General features: G+C 40.1%; 1 protein-coding gene across 1 annotated transcript in view; it reads left to right on the forward strand.

Annotated features, from left to right (window-relative positions):
* The window catches only part of CKAP2L (cytoskeleton associated protein 2 like), a 27,918-nt gene continuing 1,158 nt past the window's right edge, over positions 1 to 26,760 (forward strand). Inside the window, exons 1-8 of the mRNA XM_077773420.1 lie at positions 1 to 85; positions 2,063 to 2,129; positions 3,505 to 3,556; positions 10,574 to 11,829; positions 15,803 to 16,010; positions 20,643 to 20,798; positions 24,071 to 24,134; positions 25,262 to 25,451. Coding sequence (XP_077629546.1) covers positions 55 to 85; positions 2,063 to 2,129; positions 3,505 to 3,556; positions 10,574 to 11,829; positions 15,803 to 16,010; positions 20,643 to 20,798; positions 24,071 to 24,134; positions 25,262 to 25,451 — 2,024 coding nt within the window. The 5' untranslated portion in view covers positions 1 to 54. The remainder of the gene's footprint in view (positions 86 to 2,062; positions 2,130 to 3,504; positions 3,557 to 10,573; positions 11,830 to 15,802; positions 16,011 to 20,642; positions 20,799 to 24,070; positions 24,135 to 25,261; positions 25,452 to 26,760) is intronic.

Raw genomic sequence — 26,760 nt, forward strand, 5'->3', positions numbered from 1 at the left:
TGCCAGCCTTAGCTCCTGGCGCGGGTTTTGAAGAAAAACTGTCGCGGAGGAGTCATGGTGCCACCGCGACCGTCCGCAGCCGCCGGTGAGTATGACCGTGAACCCCTGCCTCTCCCAGGCGCCCAAGCAAGGGCAGGGAAGAAGGGAGGCCACCAAGGGAGTTCTTTTCGCGGAAGTTGCTCCCGTCCGCTTGCCGGTGCGCCTTGGTCTCCCCCTAGGTATTTCCAGCCCTGGGAGAGCTGACAGGAGCCCACGCCCTGGCTCTGGGTGAGACGTCTGGCCGGGGATAGGGGAGAGTGGATGCGGGGCCAGATGCCTCACAGGCATCTTCCCAGTAGTTCCTCCAGCAGGTCTGCAAGCATATGTCATTGTCACCTCGTTTAGGTAGAGAACCCGAGGCCCCTTGTCCAGGTCGCACTTCCAGAAGGAAGCCAAGCGCTCTGGCAGCGACCCAGATTTGGCTCCAGGGAGAGCCTGGGCGTGGTCCTCTGTGCTGCATCCTGAGCTTTGACATCTACCAAGAGGCTGGGTCTGACCCTAACAGGGGGCACTGAAAGTTGATGGTTAAATTTGCACTGAAAGCTGAGTGTCCTGGGTTCCCTGATCTTTTAAATATGGTGGAGCCCTTAGCTATCTTTTCAACTACTCAGATGCCACCTGCTCCCAAATGCAGACAGTATTTTGATAGTTTCAGTAATAATACCTGCTGACTGTCTGCTAGGTCCTGGGCACTGTCCTGGGTGCTTTACATAATAACTCTTAAAGTTGGGCATTTCTGTCTCCATTTTTATAGGTTCAGAGGCAGCAATGCTTGCTAACTTGCTAGAAGTCACAGAGCTGGGATTCCAACCTGATCTGTGAACCCCTGCTCTCTACACTGCCCGGCATGGCATACAATGCTTAATTCTCAAAGCATCAGAGACAGATATCAAAACACATAGCACCTCGGTTTAGATGAAATTAAGAATAGTTTTGCACCCCTTTAGTCTTTTGTTTTTCTGGTCATTTTTTTTTAAATTTCTTTTTAATGTTTATTTATTTTTGAAGGAGAGAGAGACAAGAGTGTGAGCCCAGGAGGGACAGAGAGAGAGAGACACACACAGAATCCAAAGCAGGATCCAGGCTCTGAGCTGTCAGCACAGACCCCAACGCCAGCCCAAACCCATATGAGCCTTGAGGTCATGACCTGAGCCAAAGTTGGATGCTTAACCAACTGAGCTGCCCAGGCACCCCCCCCCTTTTTTTTTTTTTTTGCCATTATCGAATTTTGGCCCTTTCCAACCACCTATTCCCTTCCCTCAGTCCCTGCCTCAGAACTCCCATAATTCTTTCTTTGACCCTTTCTTATGGTACCTAGTTTTTGCCTTACATTGTTATTATTGTTGTGTTTATTTTATCCCCACTACTATAATGAAACTTCTTCAATACAGAAATACTGAATTTTCATCCCCTCACAAATGCCTTGCGTAGTAGAAAGGCACCCATATTACAGATGTTTTCCATGAACCGCCCCCTAACCTGGCCTATTTTGGCCTTAGACCCAAAGGAAACCATGTAAGGTTTTGTGGGCAAAAATCATCATCCCTGTCAGAAAAAAATATAATTAATGAGACCAAGCCTGGTTCGCCAGCTCAGGTGAGCCACTAATAGATTTCTTCATGTAAAGTATAATATGTTGTAGCTGAGAACAGTGGCTGTGAGCAAGGGCTCCGGTGTTGGATAAACCGGGTTTCAGATCCTAGCTTTGCTACATATTAGCTGGGTAACTTTGGGCATATCACTTATCCCCTTTAGATTTCAGACCATAAAATACCTCAGAAGATTGTTGTGCGGATTAACGAAAGTAATGTAAGTGAGAAGAGCTCAGTATAGGACGCAGCATAAAAATGATAATTGTTGACGTAGACATTAACTTGGAGGCAAACGTATGGGACTAGGGACTTTATCATATGTAATCCAAAGCCAAAAGCATTACAGAAAAGTACCATCTTTTAGAAGCTAGATGACCTGGTTAAAACCTCCAGCTAAAGCTCTGTTGTTTGTTGGCTTGCCTATTTTACAGAAGAGCGGCAGAGAAAGCTCCAGGAGTACCTAGCAGCCAAGGGAAAGCTGAAGTGCCAAAACACCAAGTGAGTCTGTCTCACAGTTATGCAAGTTTTGTTGCCCTGGTTGCTAATAGCAATTTAAAGCCTTTCAAAACACAGCCTTTCTGTGTGTAGTCAGACTGCATCGAGATCCTCTGATAACTCAGAAAAGGGTGTATTGGTCTAGACATGACAAAACCCTGGCCAGTATCTTGGCAAGACTAAAGCACTATTACTGTGCAGTCTCTAAAGGAAAGAGGAGAAGGTCCACAGTATTACCTACAATGCTTTTTCTGTCCCTGTCCCTGCTTTTTTTTTCCCCTAGGAAAGGGGTTCTCGTGAAGGCTACAGAAGGTCAAAGAGTTGAGTGACCCCAGTTCTACTGTTCCTTGCTAAAGCAGGACAGCCAGTTATAATCAGGCCACCAGCACCCTCCACCCACCGCCTCTGTGGTCATTCTCTTAGCACGTACTATTGAAGTGGACACGATAGGACTGTTTCACTTTTGTCTTTTGTCAGCATCCTGCCATTGTAGTGATGTTACTAGTCCCTCTTGCTTAGCATTGATATATTTTCTCCCCAGTGTGTTGCTAAATTTTTATTTGGAAATGAATTTTTACAAAGTTAGCTTTGACCCTTTATTTTAGTTTCCTTTTACTTTGGGGTTTTAACTCAACTTTGTTTCCTCGATTAATTAAATCTGATTCATTTACTCAACCAATACCTATTTAATACCTATAATGTATCAGTCACTCTTGGTTCTAGAGATATGGTGCTTAACAAAACAGAGAGGTCCCTGCCCTTCCAGGGTTTATATTCAAGACGGGGAAAACTAACAGCAAGTCATGGTCAAAGTCCCTGTTAGTCTGGCAATTGTTTTTGATCCATGCCGATTGAATCCTTCTAAATTCTCCTCTATTTTCCTATGTCTTTTTGCATTTTCTGTCTCACTGGCTAAATTTCATATATGCTCCTGTTTTTTTAATGATATCTTTTTTTCACCCCTGAATATTCATTACCCGTAGATACTTAAACTTTTTAAGAAGCTGTTAATTACCTTATTTGATATTGTATCTCTAGTGTCTGGTACATTGCAGTGTTCAAGGACTGATGTTTGAATGAACAAGACTATGCAAATATGAAGAAAACACATTTCATTAATCTTGTTAGAATGCTATACTTATGCATAGGACATCTCTGAAAATGATTACAAAAAAATGAGTAAGTGGTATGGTCTGAGGAGTAGACTAGCAGGGGGATGGATAATACGGAGACTATTGGATATAATTTTGAATTATTTTACTACATACAGAAATCCTAATGATTTAAAATTCTAATCATAATGCATTTTAATTACTATATTTCCCAAGCCTTGCTGATCCTTCTGGACTAAGAACTAATCTTATTTTGTCTTTTATAGGCCTTACCTAAAAGCCAAGAGTAACTGTCCGAATCCTCCACCTTCTAAATCTGTAAGTAGAAATTCATCTTTTAAAAAATAATCATTTTGGATGATTAATAATAAAAATAATGAAGAGGTTTACAACCTAAAGACTATATTATGCAAAGATATTTCTTTTTGAAAAGTACAGCATATTATAGTTCAGCTTTGTTAACCAAAAAAAAATCCTCAAGGGCACATTGGTCCTCTTAATAGCTAACATTAATTGAACATTTACTATGCATCTGGCACTTTTCTGACGTACATTGACTCATTGAGTCCTTACAACTTTACAAGGTAGGTACTTACTAGCCCTATATTACAAATGAGGGAACTGAGTCACGGAAAGTTTAAGTAACTTCCCAAGGTCACATAGTTATTAAATGACAGAGTGAGAGCCTGTGGTCTTAACCACTTTGGTATGCTGCCATGAAGTCAAATGGCTCAGTAGTCATTAAAAGGGACCATCTTATTGTGTCTTCCAAGCTACTTAACAGGATATGCTTCCCAAACAGTTCAATGCAGCCAGATTATGGATAGAATGGTAAAGGATGCTCACATTTTCAAGGTTTAAATGGGAGAATTTAGCCTTCTGAAAGGCTACAGAGAGGATCAGACACTGTGAAGGAAAGAAAATGTATATAAGGCAAAATTGGTACATCATGACGTGAACAGTTGGGAATCACTGGGTTAGACTTCTACTTTATGCAGATTGCGTTAGTGTAGCCTGCAAGTTTTAAAGGAAAAAACAAACAAAACAAAACAAAACACTTCATTCTGAGTTCCCAGAGGAATCTCTAGAAGCTAACAATATACTGTATACCTTTCTTTTTTACCCAGTTGTGAAGATAAAAATTAAGTGGGAAAGGCAATTATGAAATAGGAGAAACTAAAAGGACTAAGCAAATAATAGTCCTCATTGCAATTGTATAATGCCTTACAATTTATAAAACCTTTCTAGACCTAATTGTAATAGCTAACATTTGAGTGCTTATTATCACCAGCCAGATACTAGGCAAGATACTTTACACACAACATCTCAATTAACAGAACAACCTATATAAGTTCAACCCCATAAGAAAGGTGGCCTTATGATTTAATGTCCAGTTACCTTTGAGCATAAAAGTAGATATTGTTATGTTGGGCCAACAGCCATAAATAAAAACTTTTGTGGAAAAAAGGACGTTATAACACCCTTCCCAGAAGACAGATATCATTATTGCTATTTTCATTTTACAAATGAGAGGACTGAGGCTCAAGGAGATTGAATACTTTGTCAAAATTATGTAGCCAGTAAGGGTCAGACTTAGGATTTGAACAAAGCTTTTATGGCACCCTCTTACTATAGTGCTACTAGTCAAATAAACACACAAAGTTTTCCATTTACTGTTCCTATCTGGAAGTTTTAATATATTGAACCAAGATTTGAAAGGATTCCTTGGAGCCATGCTCTTAAATTTATTGAAAAATATTTATGTATAATTGTTAAAAACTGCCTAGGCCCAAATGCTAACTCCTTCATTTTCCTGCTAAATGACCTTCGGCAAGTTATTTAACTTTATCTATAAAATGGAAATAATAGGAGATAATACGAGATATCTCATAGAGTTGTTTGAAGGGATTAAGTTAGTGTATATTGAAATACATTTGGAAATGTCTGCAGACTGGGCTATATGTTCCGCTGGAGGTACATAAAGTATCTCCAAAGGGTACACAATTTAACAGAATCAGCTTCCAGATCCTCAACTTCCACATACGCTTTTGCCTAAACTTGATTTGTTGTAGAATGTGCCTCACGTACAGTTTCTCCTTCCCCGCCTCCCCTGTCAATAGCATCCTTCTACCATTTTCTTTCTCTGCTGTTTTAGACAAACCACTCAGCCTTCCCATCCCTAAGCTTAATATAATGCTTTGCCCTGAATGGGGAATGCCTCCAGAGTACAACATCAAGGGACAGTAGTGAAATTATGGAGTTGATGTTGAGAAAGCCTTTTTCAATTCAGGTGGCTTCCAGTTTTTTGCATTCAACATTGTCATCCAGTAGAACATTAAAAATAATTTTTTGCTGAGAGACCAATGTGTGATTTTTAGTACATGCCTCTAGGTGAGTTCAAAGAATTGACTGTAACTGGCTGTGACAAAACATCTTCTATTCTCATGAACTTATTTTTTTTTTAATTCCAGTATAGTTAATATACAGTGTTAAATTAGTTTCAGGTGTACAATACAGTGATTCAGCCATTCGATATATGACTCAGTGCTCATTAAGCCAAGTGTACTCTTAATCTTCACCTATTTCACCCATTCCCTCCTCACATCACTCCCCCACCCCCTTCGTTAACCATCTGTTCACTCTCTGTGGTTAAGAGTCTTTTTTTTTTTGGTTTGTCTCTTTTTTTTCCCTTCATTTGTTTTGTTTCTTAAATTTCACATATGAGTGAAATCACATGGTATTTGTCTTTCTCTGACTGACTTATTTTGTTTGCAATATACCCTCTAGATCCATCCATGTTGCAAATGGCAAGATTTCTTTCTTTTTCATGGTTGAATTACATTTATATACACTTCTTTATTCATTCATCTATTGATGGACACCTGGACTGCTTCCATAATTTGGCTATTGTAAATAATACTGCAATAAACATAAGGATGCAGATATCCTATTGAATTAGTGGGTTCATATTCTTTGAGTAAATATCCAGTAGTGTGATTACTGGATCATATGGTAATTCTATTTTTAATTTTTTGAGGAACCTCCATACTGACTTTCACAGTGGCCGCACCAGTTTACATTCCTACCACAGTGCACAAAGTTTCCTTTTTATCCACGTCCTCACCAACACTTGTTGTTTCTTGTGTTTTTTATGTTAGCCATTCTGACAGGTGTGAAATGATATCTCATTGTGGCTTTGATTTGCATTTCCCTGATGATGAGTGATTTTCTTGTGTTTGTTGGCCATTTGTTTGTCTTCTTTGGAGAAATGTCCATTCATACCTTCTGCTCATTTTTTAAACTGGGGTTTTTTTTGGTGTTGAGTTAGTGTAAACGTTCTTTATGTATTCTGGATACTAACCCATCTACTTATTAATGTGAACAAATTTTCTGTGTTTTTTTAAAAAAGATAAAGGAATAAAATTGATGCAGACCTCTGTCTCATTCCAGCAACAAATGTCCCCCAGTGAATACATATNCTATTTTCTTAGAAATATTTTCTTAGAAATATTTCATATTTTCCTTTTCATGTTTAGTAATTAGTGATCAGGGTGCCTTGGTGAGTCAGTTGAGAGTCTGACCCTTGGTTTCAGTTCAGGTCATGATCACATGATTGTGAGTTCAAGCCCCACATTGGGCTCTGTGCTGACAGTATGGAGCTTCCTTGGGATTCTCCATCTCCCTCTCTCTCTGCCCCTCCCTTGTGTACACTTTCTCTCTCTCTTAAAATAAATAAACCTAAAATAATAATAATAATTAGTGGTCAAAATTGGTAACATTTATCTTCTTTGGCTGAATTATTTACAATTATGGCAAAAACAAGTAGGACAAATTTATAAACACGTATATTCATTGAGAAGTGTGATAGGGTAATGAACTAGATGCTGCCAACCACAAAAATCTAGAATAAAAATTTTGTGGTGAACTGGAAAGAAATAGACCAAGGGAAAAAAGGAAACATGTTTTCAATTTTAAAGAAGTATGTTTGTATAGCTTTTTAAAGGGATTGTAGTATCAAATTTCATTATCTTAAAATGTCAATATTGACAATGTGCCTGAAATTACATCTTTTGCAACTATTTAAACTAATAATAAAAAGCTTTAGACATTAACTCTAAAAAGTATGAAAGGGTACAACATTTGTCAAAATTATTTTGGGCAGATGCGAACAAAAACACTTGAAAAACCCTGATAAGATGAGCTCTACAATCTCTCCCAGCCCTACTATAGCCCTTATTTCATTGTTTCATCATTTTTTGGTGCATGTATCTTTTCTGTTAGCACTCCTCAGGGACAGGTGTTGTCTCCTCTCATCTTTGCATCCTTTTAGTACTCTGATTAGTGTACATTCTAGTAAATCTGTCTTGATTTAAACCCTCGTCATATATGGTATGTTGTATATGTTCTCCCTCCCCTGGCTTCATGTGTCCAGAATAAACTGACCAAGTTCAGTTTGAATCAATTGTTCCTTTTTGTATATTCTTTGATTTTTTTTTTAAATCATTTTGACCCATCAATTCTGAGGTAAGTTGTCAGAGACCAGGATTTAAGAGACTGAATGAAGTTCTAGCTCCAGCCCTGCCTCAAACACCCTGCCTGACCTTGGGCAACTCACTTTCTGTCTTAAATGAAGGGGTTCAATTTAATGATCTCTGAAATTCCAGCCTTGGGGATACCTGGCTGCCTCAGTCAGTAGAACATGCTACTCTTGATGTCAGGGTGGTAGGTTCAAGCCCCACACTGAGTGTGGAGATGACTTAAAAATAATAATAATAAAGTAAAATTCCAACCTCAATGGTCTGTATTTGCATATTAATTGCTGGCTATTCTGTCAGCCAGATGACTCTTCTAAGCCTAGTTTTTCTCCCAATGTAGTACTTAAAACTGCAGGACCAGTTCTACCACTTATAATAAATTACCAAGGCCAGGCTAATCTAAAATGAAGATATAAAACTGAACAAAAGAGAAAATACTTGCAAGTCATATATATGATAAGGAGCTACTCTCCAGGATATATAACAAACTCTTGTAGCTCAACAATTAAAAAACAAATAACCCAACTTTAAAATGGACAAAGGAAAATAATCATAATAATCATAACAGTAATAACATGGACAAAAGATCTGAATAGACATTTCTCCAAAGAAGATATACAAATGGCCAATAAGGACATGAAAAGATGCTCCCTATCATTACCATCAGGGAAATGCAAGTAAAAACCACAGTGAAATACCACATCATACTTAGTAGGATGGTTATAAATCAAAAGAGACATAACAAGGATTGGGGAGGATGTGGAGACATTAGGATCCTTCTACGATGTTGGTGGAATGTAAAATGCTACCGCCACTTTGGAAAACAGCTTAGCAGTTCCTCAAAAATTAAACATAGAGTTACCATAGTCCCAGCAATTTCATCCCTAGGTATATACCCAAGAGAACTGAAAACATATGCTCACACAAAGCTTATAACAAATGCTGATGGCAACATTTTGCATAACAGCCCAAAGTAGAAACAACCCAAATGTTCATCAGTCAATGAATGGATAACCTCTGCACTGTCAGCACAGTCTACTTGGTATTCTCTCTCTCCCTCTCTCTGCCCTTCCCCTGTACATGTGCTCTCTCTCTCAAAATAAAGAAATAAACTTAAAAATAAGATTAAAAAGTAAATAAGTTATAAAGTTTATTATTGAAAAATAAAGTGGTGAAGACTGATACATCCTACAATATGAGTGAGTCTCAAAAACCTTATGCTAAGTGAAAGAAGCCAGTAGCAAAGGGCCACATATTGTATGATCCCATTACATGAAATGTTCAGAATAAGCAAATTTGTAGAGACAGAAAGTAGATTTTAGTGGTTGCCACTGTTTTAGAGAGAGGGAAATGAGGAGTGACTTTTAACAGGTATGGGATTTCTTTCTGTGGTGATGAAAATATTCTGGAACTAGATAGTGGTGATGGTTATACAACCTTATGAATATACTAAAACCCACTGAATTATACACTTTAAAATGCTGAATTCTAGGGGCACCTTGGTGACTCAATCGATTGAGGGTCCAGCTTTCGATTTCAGCTCAGGGTATGATCCCAGAATCTTGGAATCTAGTCCCTCATTAGACTCTGTGCTGAGCATGGAGACTGTTTAAGATCCTCTCTCTCTCCCTCTGCTCCTTTTCCCCTCACTCACGCTCTTAAACAAACAAACAAAGAAACAAATAAGATGAATTCTGTGGGATGCAAATTATATCTCAAAAAAAAAAACAATGTTATAATATGTTTGGAAACTTTGATCATCCCTGCCTCTTCAGTAGGCAATAATGGAGAAATCAGAGGTGGATGTAAATGTTGGGACTCGAGTAACCCAGCTATAGCCATGTGGATATACCATCTCCTGCTCCCAACCCTCCCCTCTTTCACCCCCAGCAGCACTGCCATACACGTACCATTCTAGAATGAACATCTTTGCCCGTAATGCCACGTGGCTCTGGTTATAGACTTTCTTTACACACTCACAAAGTTTACATAGTAATTCTCAACAATGTTACCAAATCAAAGATAAAGAGTGGCAACTCTAGCACTCCGTCTAGCACTCCTATATCTTCCCCTGAAGATATAATCTACAAATCTCTGCCAAATTCTCCTTTCTCAATACTTGCTTTCATTGCAAATGCTCTGGAAGGAAGTCAAGGTGGTTTGCTCCTATTATTTACCATATCAATGCTAAACTCCCCTCCCTCATTTTTGAAGTTCTCTATAACCTAGCCCTACCTTTTCTTATCCAAGATTCAATCACATGGCTGAAACATTTACTTGTTAATAATGTAGAATCTAACCTTAAAACCCTGTCCTGACTTTACAAATATGACTTTCTACTGAGATGTTAGATTTAATTGAAAACTGTTGCAAAGTGTCTCCAGCCTCCCAGCAACTACCACCTACCTATCCTTGCCACTGATCTCCAGGGATAAGACAAAGGTTCTTGAGTAACACTGTGATTTTTACAAAGACAGTGTTGTTTAAAAAAGAAAAAAAAAAACCTATACACTAGGCAATACACTCTACTAGTAGAAGGGAGTTGGGAAGTACCCTTACATAAGTTTATTATGTATGTATCTTTCCAGAGTCCCTAGAAGGACACTTCATTTGAGACATAATAGATATTCAGCAAGTACTTGTTCAAGTGAGGCAAATTTGTCTTTTAAATAGCAATTTTTATATGTTCTCTGTATCTCTGCTTATNTAAGCCACCCAGGCGCCCCACTATTCTTTTATTTTAAAAGCAGTGAACTGATGTTATTAATTTACTCTTTGATATTTTTCTTTGTCTTTTTAGACTGTTCTACCCAAAAAGAATGTTACCAATCATGTTGCTTTGCCTGTCAAAGCTAGAAGACCCGTCAACACTGAACTCCAGCCCAGACCTGCCAATATCACAGGATCCCAGAAGCCAAAGTTGGAGCCACCAAAACTTCTGGGCAGAAGGCTGACTTCAGGATGTGTTTCTTCGAACTCCAACTGTAAGCTTTCCAGCAATAGTCAACGACAGCATGAAGCTGGGTCATCCACTACTGGAGAACTGTCTAGAAAAACCATGGGGACGCTTACTATACAGGAACTGAAAACTGCAAAGCAGCAGGTAGCCGATCAAGGAAATACTAAGGGTGCAGACCCTGTGGACTCTAACCATGTTGAAAGTGGATCCTTGGGCAGCTTTCTAAAAGAGATAAACAAAGAAAACTTGCCCCAAACCTTACCAGACTCTGAAAGGAAGCCAAATCCTGAATTATGGACAATAGGTAAGCCAAAGACTAACTCTTATAATCAAACCAAGAGTAGTTTGGCTCCTAAACCAGCCTTGAGCAAAAGTTCAGGGAATGGTGCTGTTCTGAAAGACCAAGTTAATAAACAATTTGTTGGAAAAACACAAATTAGAATTCCACCAGTAAAGTCACAGCAACTCTCTAGAGGAACAAATCTTGCAAGACCAGGAGAAAAACTCCCAAAGACAGCTCCCTATCACTATGTTCAGACCCTTAGTAGGACTCAAGCATCGAAGAAACCAGTGGTCAAGGACATAAAGGATATAAAGGTTAATAGGGATAAATATGAAAGACCAAATGAAACTAAGGTACAGTCACACACTGTTACTGAACAGAAAGTAAAACACACCAAACCCTGGACATGCCCCAATGTGCTTCCAAGAGGCTGTAACAACAAACATCCAAACATTAAGCAAGATCAGAAATCCACTCAACCTGGTTTTAGACCTCGGACATCACGTGCACTGCAAAAATCAACAGCCATAAGCCAAAGGCCTAGTTTGACAGTTGGCAATTTTAATTCAGTCATTCCAAGCACCCCTAACATAACATCAAATGTAACCAATGGGAATAAATGGAGCAACAGCTGTCAACAAAAAACACAGACTTTGGACTCCAAGTTGAAAAAGATTCTTCCCCAGAACCATTTTCTCAATAGGACAGCTCCCAAAACTCAAGCTGGTAACAAAACCATACATGGAGGAAGAGTCCCAAATGGGACCCAAACTAATCCAAATATTAAGAAGAAGATCACAGCAGAGGATCGAAGGTACTTTGCTTTACTTCCATGATTTTGCAGTTTTAAATGGTTAGGCAATTGACCATCAGGTATACTCAGTCAGGACATAGGCCATGAATAATGGCTTCTGAGTAATTAGAAGCAAATATAACAAGTACTAAGACTTGGTAGAGCTGGGTGGTATATACATGTGTTATAAGTTATTCTCTGTAATTTTCTGTATGCTTGAAAATAATTTATTTTTTAGAAAGAAATTGAAACAAAATGGTTGGATAAGAAATAGGAGGTGCAGGGGCGCCTGAGTGGCTCAGTTGGTTAAGCCTCCGAGTTCGGCCCAGGTCGTGATCTGCCGGTCTGTGGGTTTGATCCCCGACTCAGGCTCTCTGCTGACAGCTCAGAGCCTAGAGCCTCCTTCAGATTCTGTGTCTCCTGCGCTCTACCTGCCCCTCCCCCACTCGCACTCTGTGTGTGTGTGTCTCTCTCTCTCAAAAATAAACATTAAAAAGAAAAAGAAGAAATAGGCGTTGCAGATGTAGACTACTCATTCAACAGGTAGCCTGCAGGGACTGAACAACAATAGAAGAGAGCAAGGTAGGAGGAGCTACAGTAGTGAGTTCACACAGCTAAGAAGCAGGGAGTTGGTAGTCCCTTCTGAAGTAGACCAGTGGTTAAATCCAGAAAAGTTATCAGGGAAGAAGGAGCAGGAAACTTCCATGAGTGTGAGCAGGCCAAGTTTTGGAAAGTAAGCTAAGACAAAGAGGAACAATCAGTTCACATACAGAGTTCAGAGTTCAGAAATCAGGATCTCCAGGTGCTGGGGGTTAACATTAACATTCATGGTACTTGAAACCAAGCCAAAGGATGTCACACTTCCTGTACAGGACCAGACATAATCTCATAATGTGGTGGACCTCCCAGGAGAAGCACCTATGTATGCTTGGTTGGAGTAGAAAATAAGGAGATTCCTGACTGACAAGGGTGAAAGGAACATGTAAAATTAGATGGTAGCAGGGCGCCTGGGTGGCTCAGTCGGTTAAGCGTCTGACTTCAGCTCAGATCATAATCTCACAGTTTGTGAGTTTGAGCCCCATCTGGGGCTCTGTGCTGACAGCTCAGAACCTTGAGCCTACTTTGGATTCTGTGTCGCACCCTGTCTGCCCCTCCCCTGCTCATGTTCTGTCTTTCTCTGTCTCTCAAAAATAAATAAATGTAAAAAAATTTTTTTAAATTAAATGGTAGCTAAAAAGTATAGCAGAGTGAAGTGAAGGCAGGATCGATTCTCTGAATACAGCCCTGGACACCACCAACAAGCTCTCTGCCCTCCTGAAGAGACAGAAAATAAACAGCTTAGTTTAGGGTGATATGATTGAGAGAGTGAGACTGGGCTGATTTCCTTAGATAGAAGGCCAGGGAGGTACTTTCAACAAAGCTGTCTGGTCTAGGGAAAGGATAGTAAAAAAAGAAGAAGGATGAGCCTTCTGAGTAAAAACAAAACTGAGTATGAAGACCCCAAGCTGGTGAATGAGGAAGCCAGGGTCCCTCCCACACAGCTTATAGTCTAGACCAGATAATAGATAATGGGTCCTAAGACAGTGTGTGGGATGCTGACTGTGTTTGATTACCCAAGAGGACTCTGTGGAGAGGCGTAGATCACTCACTCATTGCTGGAGTGTTCCGTAAGCACCTACAAGGTGCTGGGAATCGGGAGATACAGTGGTGAGTGCACAGTCACAGCCTACCTTAACGGAGCTTCTTCTCTGATGTATCTATGGAAAGTGCTAGAATAATAAAATCATAGCATTGAGGTCCTGGGACAAAGTTGGCTTTAGAAAAGTTAAGTTCCCTCTTCATTTATAATTGGGAGGAAGGCTGAGATAGGAAGAATGCCAGGAACATAAGGCAAGCACATGCCAAACACCTCAGCGTCTGTCATTAAGCCGGTGGTTCACATGCAAGTGAACCGGGGGTGGTTGGGGCTGAAACAAGCACTACGAATTGTGCTCTGGAGTCAAGGAAACAAGAGGGTTAATTAAAACAAAATCATAAGGTCAGAAAACAGATCAGTGATCATCAGGAGCTGGGCATGAGGTGTACGGTTGACTACTAAGGAGCATGAAGAAATTTTTGAAGGTATTAAATCTTGATTGTTGTTATGGTTACCTGATTCTGCATTTGTCAGTACTCACAGAACTGTACATTAAGAAAGGTGAATTTTAGGGGCGCCTGGGTGGCTTAGTCGGTTAAGCGTCCGACTTTCGCCTGGGTCATGATCTCGCGGTTCGTGGGTTCGAGCCCCGCGTCGGGCTCTGTGCTGACTGCCAGCTCAGAGCCTGGAGCTTGTTTCAGTCTGTGACTCCCTCTCTCTCTGACCCTCCCCTGCTCACGCTGTCTCTCTCTCTCTCCTAGAAATAAATAAAACATTAAAAAAAAAATTAAAAGAAAGGTGAATTTTACTGTACATTACTGAACACTTGTGTGTTCTAGACCTTGAGCTAGGCACTGGGCCATCCAAGGTTTCTGCCTTCATGGAACTTGCTTTCTAGTGAAGACAGAAAATCAACACACTGATGCAACAGAATAATTACAGATAATTACTTCTTCAAGAAGGTGATCTTTAAGCAGAAGACTGAATAAAAATGATAATACAAGACCCTGAGCCAGGCATGAGCATGGGTCAAGTAACTGAAGTGGTATCAGAGCTCCTGGAGAAGAAGAGTAAGAGGGAAAGTGGTTTGACATGAGGTTGGAGAGGCATGGAAAACATGTTTAATTTTATTCCAAGAGGCATGGGAAGTTCCTGGCAGTGACTCACTCAGTCTGCTTCACCCGTTAAAGATCACTCTGGCTACTGTGCACACAATGTATTTGATAAGGGTTAGAGTGGAAGCCAGGACATGAGTAAGGAAAGAGCATCTGCCATAGCCTTTCAGGCAAAAGGTTACAGTGATATGGACTAGGATAATAGCAGTAGAGCTAGAAGCCTGTACCATGATGTGTCAGGTATGGGGAAGAAAGGACTTCTCAAAGACAACTCCTAGTTTTAGGTCCTCCTAACTGGGTGGACTGGGGTACTCTTTATCATGTAGAAAAGACCATTTGGCAATAGGTTGGGGGATGAAAATCAAGAGCTTTGTTTTGGACAGTATTAAACTTGAAATGCGTGCCAGACATCAAATAACAAATACCAACTAGGCAGTGGGTTTTACAAGGTTTGGGGCTCTTTGTAAACATCTGGGCTGAAATGTTCACCTGTGAGTTATAAACATGTAGTAATTTAAAGAAGTTGAAGAGCCGACGTTCAAATGCTTGGGTTTACAGGACTTGGTGCCCCTTCACCCTCCCCCCACTCCNTGCTTAGAAGCAAGGGCAGAGAATGTGGACAGTGGAGGAGAGCGATGATTCAGACATGGCACTGTCAGAGACTAGCTACTTAAGAGTCCTGAAATCAGTGATCTTGTTTGGAAGAAAGGGTCATGTGTGGTAGGAGAGAGCTAAGGAACTGGACAAAGTGGGTCACTCTGGCCAAGACCCTACCAAGGACAGGATGCGGGTTTGGTGGGTGTGGTTGAGTGGTTCATAGAGACCTTATGGTAAGAGAAATGGAGTGCTGAGTTCATCATCTCAGAGATGGAGGGGTGTCTTAGTGCCAGAGGTAATAAACAGGTGAAATGAACATTTTTAGAGAAAAATACTGAAAAAAAAAGAAAAAAGAAAAAGAATGAAGAATAATCACGCAGTCGAGGAATTTGGAGACTGAGATGCTACTCACCAGTAATCCTAGTAATCTCTCTGCAGCCTGCCTTCTGAAGGGAAGGGGCAACCAGTGCTGCCATTACCCCTTTGTAAGTTGTTTTTCATTCCATTCTCCTGACCCTGTGTGGTGTTGAAGGTATGTAGGGGTACTCAATTCATGCATACCTTATACTTTAGAAGGGTGACTTTATACAAAAAGAAACCTAAAGCCATTTTCTCACCCCACCCTACCCCTTTAATTTTATAATAGGAAACAACTGGAAGAATGGCAGAAATCTAAGGGGAAAATCTATAAACGGCCTCCTATGGAACTTAAAACAAAAAGAAAAATAATAGAGGAAATGAATATTTCATTCTGGAAGAGTATGGAAAAAGAAGATGAAGAAAAGAGAGGACAGTTTGAACTGTCCAACAAAATTAACCACACTCTAACAGAATGTCTGCAGTTCATCGAAAGGGTGAGTATAAGTAAGCTCTCAAAGCTTTGGCCCACAATCTTAGAGTTTTTAAACATTTTTCTTAAATATGGCATAAGTGAGATAACCTCTAAGAAATTCAGCTGCTTGTTTTAATATAGATGAAGAATATCAATAATAATAATAATGGCATACATTTAAACAGTGACTCTCATCTGGCAGGCACTCTCTAACGCTTTACTTATATCATCTCATACAATTATAATGTGCCACTTTACAAATGAAACGGAGGCACAAAGAAGTTGGAAAACTAACCCAAGCAGCCTGCCTCTGGAGGGATCCAAAAGGAATTTTGCCTTCTTGAGCCATAAAGGTCAAAACAGTAAATATTTGACATTTGGATAATCTGAAGTCAAAGGCAAGGTCACGTGTAAAATTAGATTATCCTAAAGACTGGGTGGTTATAAATGGCATCAAAATCGTATCGTGGATTCTGCAGGTAAGGATAAAGGAGATGGTAAGCAAAGGGTAGGATTCTCAGGAGATGCCTTGAAGGAAAATTATATTAATAAAAAGTAATTGGATAGACATCTACACTAAGGTCCTTGCCTGAAGCAAACCCAGTTGTGTCCTTTGACTGGTGGTGTTGGACAGCAGCAGAAAAAGGAAACCTTCTGTTTAGGTCTCCTCCAGGCAATTTTGTCACAGAATTCACTTAAACATTAATTATTTCTCCTCTGTCAAATTAAAGTTCTCTTCCTTTGTTGTTGTTGCCCTTTCTTGTATTTTCATTGTATTAAAGAAAATGCATGAGTATATTCTTATTATTAAAAACATTACAGAGTACCTAGGTGGCTCAGTCAGTTAAGCATGACTTCAGCTCAGGGCATGATCTCATGGTTCATGAGTTCGAACCCCGTGTCTGGCTCTGTGTGACAGCTCAGAGCCTGGAGCCTGCTTTGGATTCTGTGTCTCCCTCTCTCTCTGCCCCTCTCCCGCTCACACTCTGTGTGTGTGTGTCTCTCTCTCTCAAAAATAATTAAACATGTTTAATAAATTAAATTATATTTTAAAACAAAATAAAAACCTTTCAAACAATATAGAAAATGACCGGTTTTCCCTGCTGAGCATGCCCGCACACACGTGTGCATACGCACGCACGCACGCAGTTATGCATCCCAGGCTTCTCCGGAGAGGTGACCGCTATTGCCAGTTATCCATCCAGACAGTTTTTATGCATGTACATACCACGTAGTACATACAGAAATGAAGAATATAGTTTTGTGAGTTGTAATTATTTTATTCCAGATTTTTACATATGTTCTTTAGTTGCCTTTTCTTGTTTCCCTAATATTAGTATCATACTGGCTTTGCCAAGTAGTTGGGTATTTTCCTTTCTTCTTATACTCTAAGAATAGTTTATACAACATGAGAATTATTTTTCTCTTTGAAGGTGTGGTAAGGACTTGCCCATAAAGTCATCTGGACTATGGGGATAGTTTTGGGTATATCTTTTCCACTTTTTCTGTGATCATTGATCTATTTAGGTTTTGCATTTCTTGAGCTAAATTTCATGGCTTTCATTTAAAGATTTCTCTATTAATCTTTTTAAAAGTCCATGTTGGGGTTTTATTGATTTTTTTTTTCTCTTGCATCAGTGTCTGCATCTATTTTTATGTTTATCAGTTTTTATTAGCCTTTTTAGTTGAAAGCTTAAAACATTTATGTCAGTCTTTCTAGTTTTCTTTAAAATACATTTAATGCTATAAATTTGGGGCACCTGGATGGCTCAGTTGGTTACACATCCGACTTCACCTCAGGTCATGATCTCACAGTCTGTAAGTTTGAGCCCTGAATCGGATTCTGTGCTGACAGCTCAGAGCCTGGAGCCTACTTTGGATTCTGTGTCTCCATCTCTCTCTGCCCCCTCTCTGCCCCTCCCCCACTCACACTGTTTCTTTAGCGCACTTTCTCTCTCAAAAATAAACATTAAAAAAATTTTTTAAGCTATAAATTTGCCTCTGAATTTAGCTTTGGTCATATTCTTTATGTTTGACTAGGTCATGTTCTGTATTAGTCAAGTCAGAAAACAGAAACTGCACCCGATATCTTAATAGAAAGAATGTAACGTAAAGGTTGGTTTCATGATGTCTTATATGTGAGTTCCCTAGAAGCAAATCCTAAGAGGAGAATTTGTGTGAAAGTAATTTATTAGGAAGAGGATCGCAGGAAAAACTGGGAGGGGAGTGGGGATGTGGGGCCAGGAAGGGAAGGAGGCCAAGTAGGATCAAGCAAAATCCATGGGATGTAACTGTGGCACAGTCCCAAAGGGGAGCTCTGGAGACTGTGGATCAGACTCTCAGAGTCATCCTGATCAGGGGCAAGGAAGCTTTAGTAGTAATACTTCCATGGTCATTGACGAATGACTGCCCTGAGGAAGGGGGTGGACCAAAATTCCCAGGAACTTTGACTCTCTGGACACATACAAAGAGGAGCAGATGCTGGATGTTGGACTTAAAAGCACTTTGTGTGCATAACAATGGTAAAGGGACCATCAGAAGAGATATGGGTACTATGCACAGGGCTGATTGCAAAAGGAAACCTGAGGTAACAGTGACTTCAGGAAGCAGCCAGCACCCACTGGGTCTAGGGGAACAAAGAGAGGTTGAGGGTATCAGAACCTAGAAGTTAGGAGAGACAAACTCCAACTCTAAGGAGGGCGTACTACCCAGCAGATGCTAGGACCACAGAAACGGAAGGAGGGGCCCAGCAGTGCTGGGGCTCAGACCTTGAGGAAAGGATGCTACCCAACTGGTGCTCTTACCTGTGAAAGAGCGCAGTGAGGCAGGGTCTGCAAATGCCGGGAAAAAATGGTGCAGGCTGGAACCAACGACTGCCGCCAGAGTGAAGGACCATTGCTGGGGTGACAAAAGCCAATGGGAAAGAGGAAGTCCCTCTCTTCTTCATCCACACCGTCTCCCTCTAGCCTCACATACTTGCAGAGCCCAGCATAGAGCTGCTGTGAAAACAAAGTGATTTACAGAATTCCAGCCCCAGTGTCACAGCAGAAGGTACGAGGTAGATTTGGAGCTAGGAGACCACAGCTTCATAATTGACCTGAGTTCTCATTGTTGTTCATTTCTAAATAGTTTGAGATTTCCATTTTGACTTGTTTAACCCAACAGTTATCTTAGAAGAACATCTTTTAACTTCCAGATACATAGAGTTTTGTTTTGTTTTGTTTTTTCCTATCTTTTTTCCAGCTTTTAATTATACTGCATTGTGAACATAGCCTGTATGTGTTCTGCTTGATAGAGTATATTGAAATTAATGTCTAATCAGTCTTGGTGAATGTTCTTTTTCTTAGATGGATATTGGAATTCCTGAGTAATAGATGTCTCCTCCAGAACTCTTTTTTTTTTAATGTTTTTTATTTATTTCTAGGAGAGAGAGAGACAGCGTGAGCAGGGGAGGGTCAGAGAGAGAGGGAGTCACAGACTGAAACAGGCTCCAGGCTCTGAGCTGGCAGTCAGCACAGAGCGCGACGTGGGGCTCGAACCCACGAACTGCGAGATCATGACCTAAGCGAAAGTCAGACGCTTAACCGACTAAGCCACCCAGGCGCCCCCTCCAGAACTCTTTTAACTTTTCTTTCATACTCTTCATTTCTTTGTTCTGTCTTCATGGGTTCTGGGAGAATTCTACAGCCAAATTTTCAGCTCATTGGTTTCTTTGTCAACTCCGTTGAGTTTTATGCCTCTTCCGTGTAGTGTTGGTTTTCTCAAACATTGATGATTCTGGATTGTGCACTTCCCTTTGGGTCCCCCCATTGCAGGAGTAGGAGGTGCTGCTTGGCTTAGTGTGCCAAGTCATAGTAGCTCCCCATATTTCTCCTGGTCCATGCACTGCCCTGCCCTGGGTACAAGCCAGAAAGGGACCACCAAATCAGTGAGACCATTTTAAAGTTACTTTTTGTGAGGGGTGCCCGGGTGGCTCAGTTGGTTAAGCGCCTGACTTCGGCTCAGGTCATGATTGTGGTTTGTGAGTTCGAGCCCCACATCAGGCTCTGTGCTGACAGCTCAGAGCCTGGAGCCTGCTTCAGATTCTGTGTCCCCCTCTCCCACTCATGCTCCGTCTCTCTCCTTCTCTCAAAAATAAATAAACATTAAAATATTTTTAAAATAAATAAATTTACTTTTTGTGAGATTTAGCCCTTATTATGTACACTTGCATGGATCCCCCCACACGCAGGTATATACACTCCTATGACCCTTGCTTACCTGTGCCATCCTTCATACTTCTGTTAGAGATATATGGAAATTATTATGAATATGTAAGAATTATATGACTGTTGATTACTCAAGGGTTTGGTTTGGCTTTGGGTTTGGTTTTGCATAAAAATGTAAAGATATTCCTTTCTTTCAGCTATGATAAACATTTTCCTATCTCGTCTCATGTAACTCTTAAAATTTAATGACTAGTGTCAAAACTCATTGAAATAGGCTGTTTAAGTGGTTGCCTCTTATATGTAAATTGTACCTCAGTAAAATTGAAATTTTTTAAAATAAAGAAAAAATGATCAGACTGATTTCTACAGAACTTCTCTGATAAATATTAGTTGTGAGAATAACAGCAAGATGGTAATAATTACCTCTGGGTATTTTTTTTTTACAGGGTGTACTTTCTAATGAAATATTTACTCTATTGTCCAGTATTCCTGAGGCTGAAAAATTTGCTAAATTCTGGATCTGCAAAGCAAAGTTTTTGGCAAGTAAAGGTACCTTTGATGTTATTGGGCTGTACGAAGAGGCCATTAGAAACGGGGCAACAGTGAGTATCTATCTGTCTTGGGTGGGTGATTTCCTGAAAATTATCTCATGTGAGTTCTCTGTTGTTTGCAATATAGCAGTCATACAGTGCCATGTGAAACTTCTAATTTACATCATAAAGTTACACACAGAAAATGAAACACAACATGTCCTTTATTTACATCTAATTAAAACTTTATTTGGTAGAAAATAGTGTTACATGTAAACCAATAGAATCAGTGTTCTTGTCAAGTGATTGTGTCTCACTTTACACTCACTGTAGAGATATGCACTTATAGAAAATTATAACATCAATATACAGAACTTACAAAGTCATACCTCACCATAAGGAGCCGAAAAATACATTAAGCCCACAACATCAATATTCACACAGCAACAATTCAGAGCCAGTGCATGAAAAATAAATTTAATTCTAAAACCTAGTAAAACCACTGTCTCTTTATAACTCTTTTTAACAAAGACTGCATCTAACAGTTTTATAACTCTTTTCGCTTAAATGTCACTTGCCAGTGTTATTTTATATTTCACCATACCTCTTCCCATGAGTGTTCAAAGTCAGAGTTGTATATGCACATAAATAGTCAAAACAGCTCAATAAGGTTCTTTTCATGAGGCCTCTGTGGCCCTCCTCTCCCATTTTCCACCTCCTGCTGCAAACTGGTTATTTTCATATTTACCGCGATAGTTTCACATATGTGCCTGTATTGCTGTTTCTTAGTTTTTCAGTTTTAGACATGACTTGTAGACTTCCAACTATGCAGAATGAGGAGTTAACCCCCTTTCTCACACACACCTGCACGGATCCCCGAGACACATGCCTGCAGACTTTTGCCATCCTCTGTATGTCCATTAGAGTCGTATGGAAATCCTGGTCACTAGCATGACGAATAATCCTGTGTTTACATTGTTATGAATAACTTTTCCTGAAGTTAATTATTGTCTTGTTTTCCCTTTGTTTCATTTTCTGAGTATTTATTACTATGTAGTTAGTTCCCAAAGTCTTTTCCAGTTGTCTAAATTTCTCACTACTTTCAAAACATCATATATCTTATTGATTTCTTTTTCTTAGAAACCCTTCTCCCAGACCCTTCTGACATGTTCCAAGCTCAGCAGGTTGGCCTATAACCTGTCTTTGCTGCCCGTCATCCTGGGATCTTTCACCATTACCCTCAGATTCCCATTTCTTCCAATGTTGTCTGTTTTCCTTCTCTCTCTGTTTGGTTTTATCATTGTTGTTGGTCGTGGTGGTGGTGGTCTTATTTTGTTTTGTTCTCTATGCATTAAAGGCTTTATTCAGATGTCAGTAAAACTGGGCTGTTTACAAAGAGGTGGGTTTGAAAAAGCTTAGGGGTGCCTGGGTGGCTCAGTCGGTTACACAGTTAAACATCCAACTCTTGATTTCAGCTCAGGTCATGATCTCATGGTCATGAGATCGAGCCCTGAGTTAGACTGTGGACTGAGCATGGAGCCTGCTTAAGATTCTCCCTCTCCCTCCCTCTCTCTGCCCCTCCCCTACTAATGCTTTTCTCTCTCTTTCTTAAGAGATAGATAGATAGATAGATAAAACTGATCATAGTCTCTAAAGAAGGATCTTCCAATCTCTTCCTGGGAGCTGGAAACCAGGCTACCAGTGTTGTGAGGGAGAAGAGATCTAGGAATCTCAACCTTCAGCATGGAAACTTTCATTTAACCCTTGTTTTTTCAGTCTCAGTCATACATGATATTCCCCAGAGACTTGGAAAATACATCCCCAGTTTATGTTAGGATAAACATTTGGAGGTCTGACTGCTGGACAGACCTCTTGATTTGGACCCGACCATTCATTCCTGAGCCTTTAAAGGCCCTGGGGTTGAATCATGGTATTTCTCAGCCACATTCCCAGCTTAGGATCTGGCTCTTTCAAGTTGTTTAAGTTGGTTACCTCTTCCTTCTACTTTCTAGCTTCCAAATCTTGTGGCCATTTCTATTCTTTGCCATCATTGCCTCCTTTAATCCCATTACCATTTCAGTAGAGTTTCAACAGGGATTAGAAATAAATGTATATTCAGAGACACCTGGGTGGCTCAGTCTAAGTGTCTGACTTCGGCTCAGGTCATGATCTCACAGTTTGGGAGTTGGAGTCCGTCATTGGGCTCTCTCCTCTCAGCACAGAACCTGCTTTGGATGCTCTGCCCCTCCCCCCTGATACACGCACTGTCTCTCAAAAATAAATAAACATTTAAGAAATAAATGTATATTCAATCTATCACTTTTAACTAGAAGCCTGTAAAAATGTAAAATACGATTGATAAAAGTTTTATATAATTCAGACTTTTTGCAATATGTTCTGTACATTTATTCCCATTCCCTTAAGCTTAAAGCACATTAGACTTTGTGAAAATTGTATAAATAGCTTTGCTTTTATGCTCTGTTGCCAGTTTATATCTATTATTTATTTGATACAGAATCCCAGATCAGAAAGACTAACCTCCAAATAGAATATTCCTTTGAGAAATTACAGTTCATTTATGATGTTCTGGCTCATGGCATGGTTTATGTACTTTGAAAAAGGAAGGCTATCTCAGATAATTTTACCAGAAAATTCCTTTTCTGTAATGGCTTTTCTCTAATGCTATGGTTTTTATGCTGTATTTAATATTATGTTTTTTATGTTATGTTTAATGTTATGTTTTTTATGCTATGTTACTAAATAAGAGAAGAAAGAAGGAAATGCTGGGGGAAATTACCCAAAATGCTAACTAAAGGCTATATTTGGGTGAGGAGATTATGAGTGATCTCTCTTTTTAAGTTTGACTATTGTTCAATTTTTCGGTAATGAGGTATATGGCTTTTATGATTAAAAACAAAAATTCAGTTAAGAGAACACTAAAAACTCATGCTGCATTTTCTGTACAGCTAACTTTACATCTTTGGGCCAGAATCTTTATGTGGGGACACATCTTTAGTGGGATCACATAAGACAATAAGAAATTAATTTAATTTAGAGAAATGTCATTATAGACGACTTTCCGTGAGCACATCTCTCCTTTAAAGTGAAGCATGCCAGCATTTAACCAACATTTTCTTTGTTCCTTCATTTGTCACATAAAGCTATAAATCCGAACTTTTTAAATGTCACTTTAATGTCACTTTAAATGTCACTTATTGTTAACAAGAGATAGGAAAGAAAACATTTTTATTATAAAAAGAAGTTCATTTGATGTTAAGCAAAGTTGCTCGGTCATTTTCCCCATGGAAGTTTTGAATACTGTTTATGTATTTTCTTCCTTCCAGCCGATACAAGAGTTGCGTGAAGTTGTTCTTAAGATTTTGCAAGATTCAAACAGAACCACAGAAGGTATTGGTATTTTTGGTATTTAAATTCACTCCCTCAAAAAAAAAAAAAAAAAAAAAAATTCACTCCCTCTAGCCACTCACGTAAAAGTCCTTGAGGAACGCATAGGGAAAAAAGAAATGAATTTAAAGTTCCCTGAAATGCCTCACTTCTTGGAGTCCACGGCCTGGTTTTTTCAGCCATCATCATTAGCTGATTTATTCCTTTTATTACAAGTATATGTTGCTCAACACCAAACAAAGGTTGTTCTCACAAGAGCAGCCTAGAGGAAGGTGTCTTGCTTCCCTGGATTTCTAGGTGGGAGAAGACAAATGGCTCTTTCTCAGACAAGACTGAGGCAGAAGGGAGGTGCCTCACTGTAAGTTCCATGTTCAGTCATAACAACCCTCTAGCACTTACACACCCAAATTCTCATTATAAGCTTTAAAAATAGCCAGAGTAGGCATCTTATCGTCTGGTTAACCATTGGTCAGAACCTTTAGAGAACTCTTCTATGAAAAATACTGTGCCCCACTCTAATTGCTTATGTTGTTAATGAGTAGAAAGAAAAAGCAAGGTACCTTGAGAAAATAAAATAGATTATTTTTATGATCTTGGAAGGGGATAAATGTTTTTCCTTTAGGACAGATTAAACTTTAAGAAACAAGTCACGTGGAGTGATTGCTAACTAACCCATTACTTTGAGGATTAAGGTCACAGAGTAGATATACTCTAGGTAATACTATCTCATCCCAGGGTAGGGGGGGATGTTAAGCCTAGTGAGTCAAGAAAATTGACGCAAGACATGGAATAAGCCTAAAAGGCCAATGATTATCCCTAAAGGAACTTATCTCAAGAGAGAATAAGAGATTGGGGATGTGTTCAGAATGTTGAAAAGGTATAGAGGATCCATCTCAAATGGCAAGAAGGCCCAAAGGCTGTCTGGAGGGCAGGTTAGAAAGATGGCCTGATGTAACAGGGCATCGCTAGAGGGCTGAGCAGGAAAAACTAGTTCTATGTCCCGTTTCAAGTCGTTTACTCTTTATTTTAATTGAGAAATCATTGTGTATACTGATTTTTCATTTTATTGACTTTTAGTTTCAGTATTAAATTGCTAAACCTAACTTTCCTTCTCGACCTTGTATACACAGGAGTTACCTCTGTCACTTCAGCTGCCGAAACGAATATAACGTCAGTAGAAGAGCTGGCCAATAAAACAGAATCCGAAACGTCTTATCTTTCTCTAAAAGAGAGAGAACAGATTACAGCAACACCCCAAATAACCAAGACAGAGCAGGATAACCATCCTGGTATCAAATTACAGGTGGCCCCCATCCCTAGGTAAGGCGACTCTAAAGCAGGCTTTGTGTCCACAGGCCTAATTCCAGCCCTGTTTTCGGTTTCACTTCCACAGACCCAGAGTACCAGCAGTCTGTGGAGAGCCTCTGCCTCCCCCTCACCCAGGGGGTCCAATCCATCTTTGGCATTAAGGGAAGGAGCTTCAGCAGGGGAGGGGGTGGGTTGGGACCATCGACAGGAGTATCTGTGTATTTTCTGTACACACGCACTATCCCCTTCACACACTCCTGCTGCTGGAGTCTGGAGACCATCGCAATGGATTCCCACCTTCCTCCTTGGATCCCATCCTACCTCTTCACCCTCATCTGTCCTGCGCTTACAGATCCCACCTCCCTTTCCTCTCAGCCCCAGGGTGCGGACGCCGAGTGCCAAGCAGGGGCAACCTCCTTAGCTCTGGGAGAACAGGGACAGCCAATTGCCCTGTAAGAACAGGGAGCGCAGTCGAGGACGTACTAGACAGAAGTTGCTCATTTTACTGAGAGTGTATAAGTTTATGTTTAAGGCAGAATCCATAGGAACTGTGTCAGGTACCAATGTCATTTGCTAAAACATTAATATAACATCAGGCTCTGTTCATGATCTTAAAAACAAATTCCAAACAAAAGTACCAGGAGCACACAGTTCTGTGTTGTCGATCTCTGGAAAGCACAGCCGGGCCTCCCTCAGCCCCGGCATTACACTTGGCTCATGCACGGATGGAGGCAAGCAGTTGATCTGAAAACCACCTTTTGCTGGCCTTGGAATTTGTTAGGAGAGTTTTTGGAAGACCTGTGGGCTACTTTTGCTTAGGCTAACGTAATGAGTTGGTCTGTGAGGTATAGACCAGATTCACTTCATGGAGAGGTCTCTGCAACCTAACGTCTGGGCTCCTTTTTATGAGAATGCATTAAAGCTTACAAGGAACATGCCCACTTTGTTCCAGTTTCAAACTGTGGTTTGGTCCACCATCTTAAAAGGTGTTTTTTGAATCATTTTCTGTGAAAGCTAGAAAGAATCTTAGAATTCATTAGTCCAACTCCATTTGGTATAAGGCCCAATTTCCTCAAAACCTGTCAACTCTTTGAGTTTATGGAATAAACAAACCCCAACTGCCATGTACTTGACTTCAAGTAAAAACCACACTTAACAGTTCATTCAGGAAATCCTTACGCTTCTACCGTCCAGGAGCAGCCAGACACCACCTCATTCCTCCTCCTGACAATCAGTGGGGAGCCATCTTAGTTTGAGAGCTGCTCCACACATACTCTTATGTCAACTTTCACTGAAATACCTGTCCTGTTTTATCAGGAAT

This window comes from Crocuta crocuta, unplaced genomic scaffold (genome assembly GCF_008692635.1).
Source record: "Crocuta crocuta isolate KB4526 unplaced genomic scaffold, BGI_CrCroc_1.0 scaffold67, whole genome shotgun sequence".
NCBI classification, from domain to species: domain Eukaryota; kingdom Metazoa; phylum Chordata; class Mammalia; order Carnivora; family Hyaenidae; genus Crocuta; species Crocuta crocuta.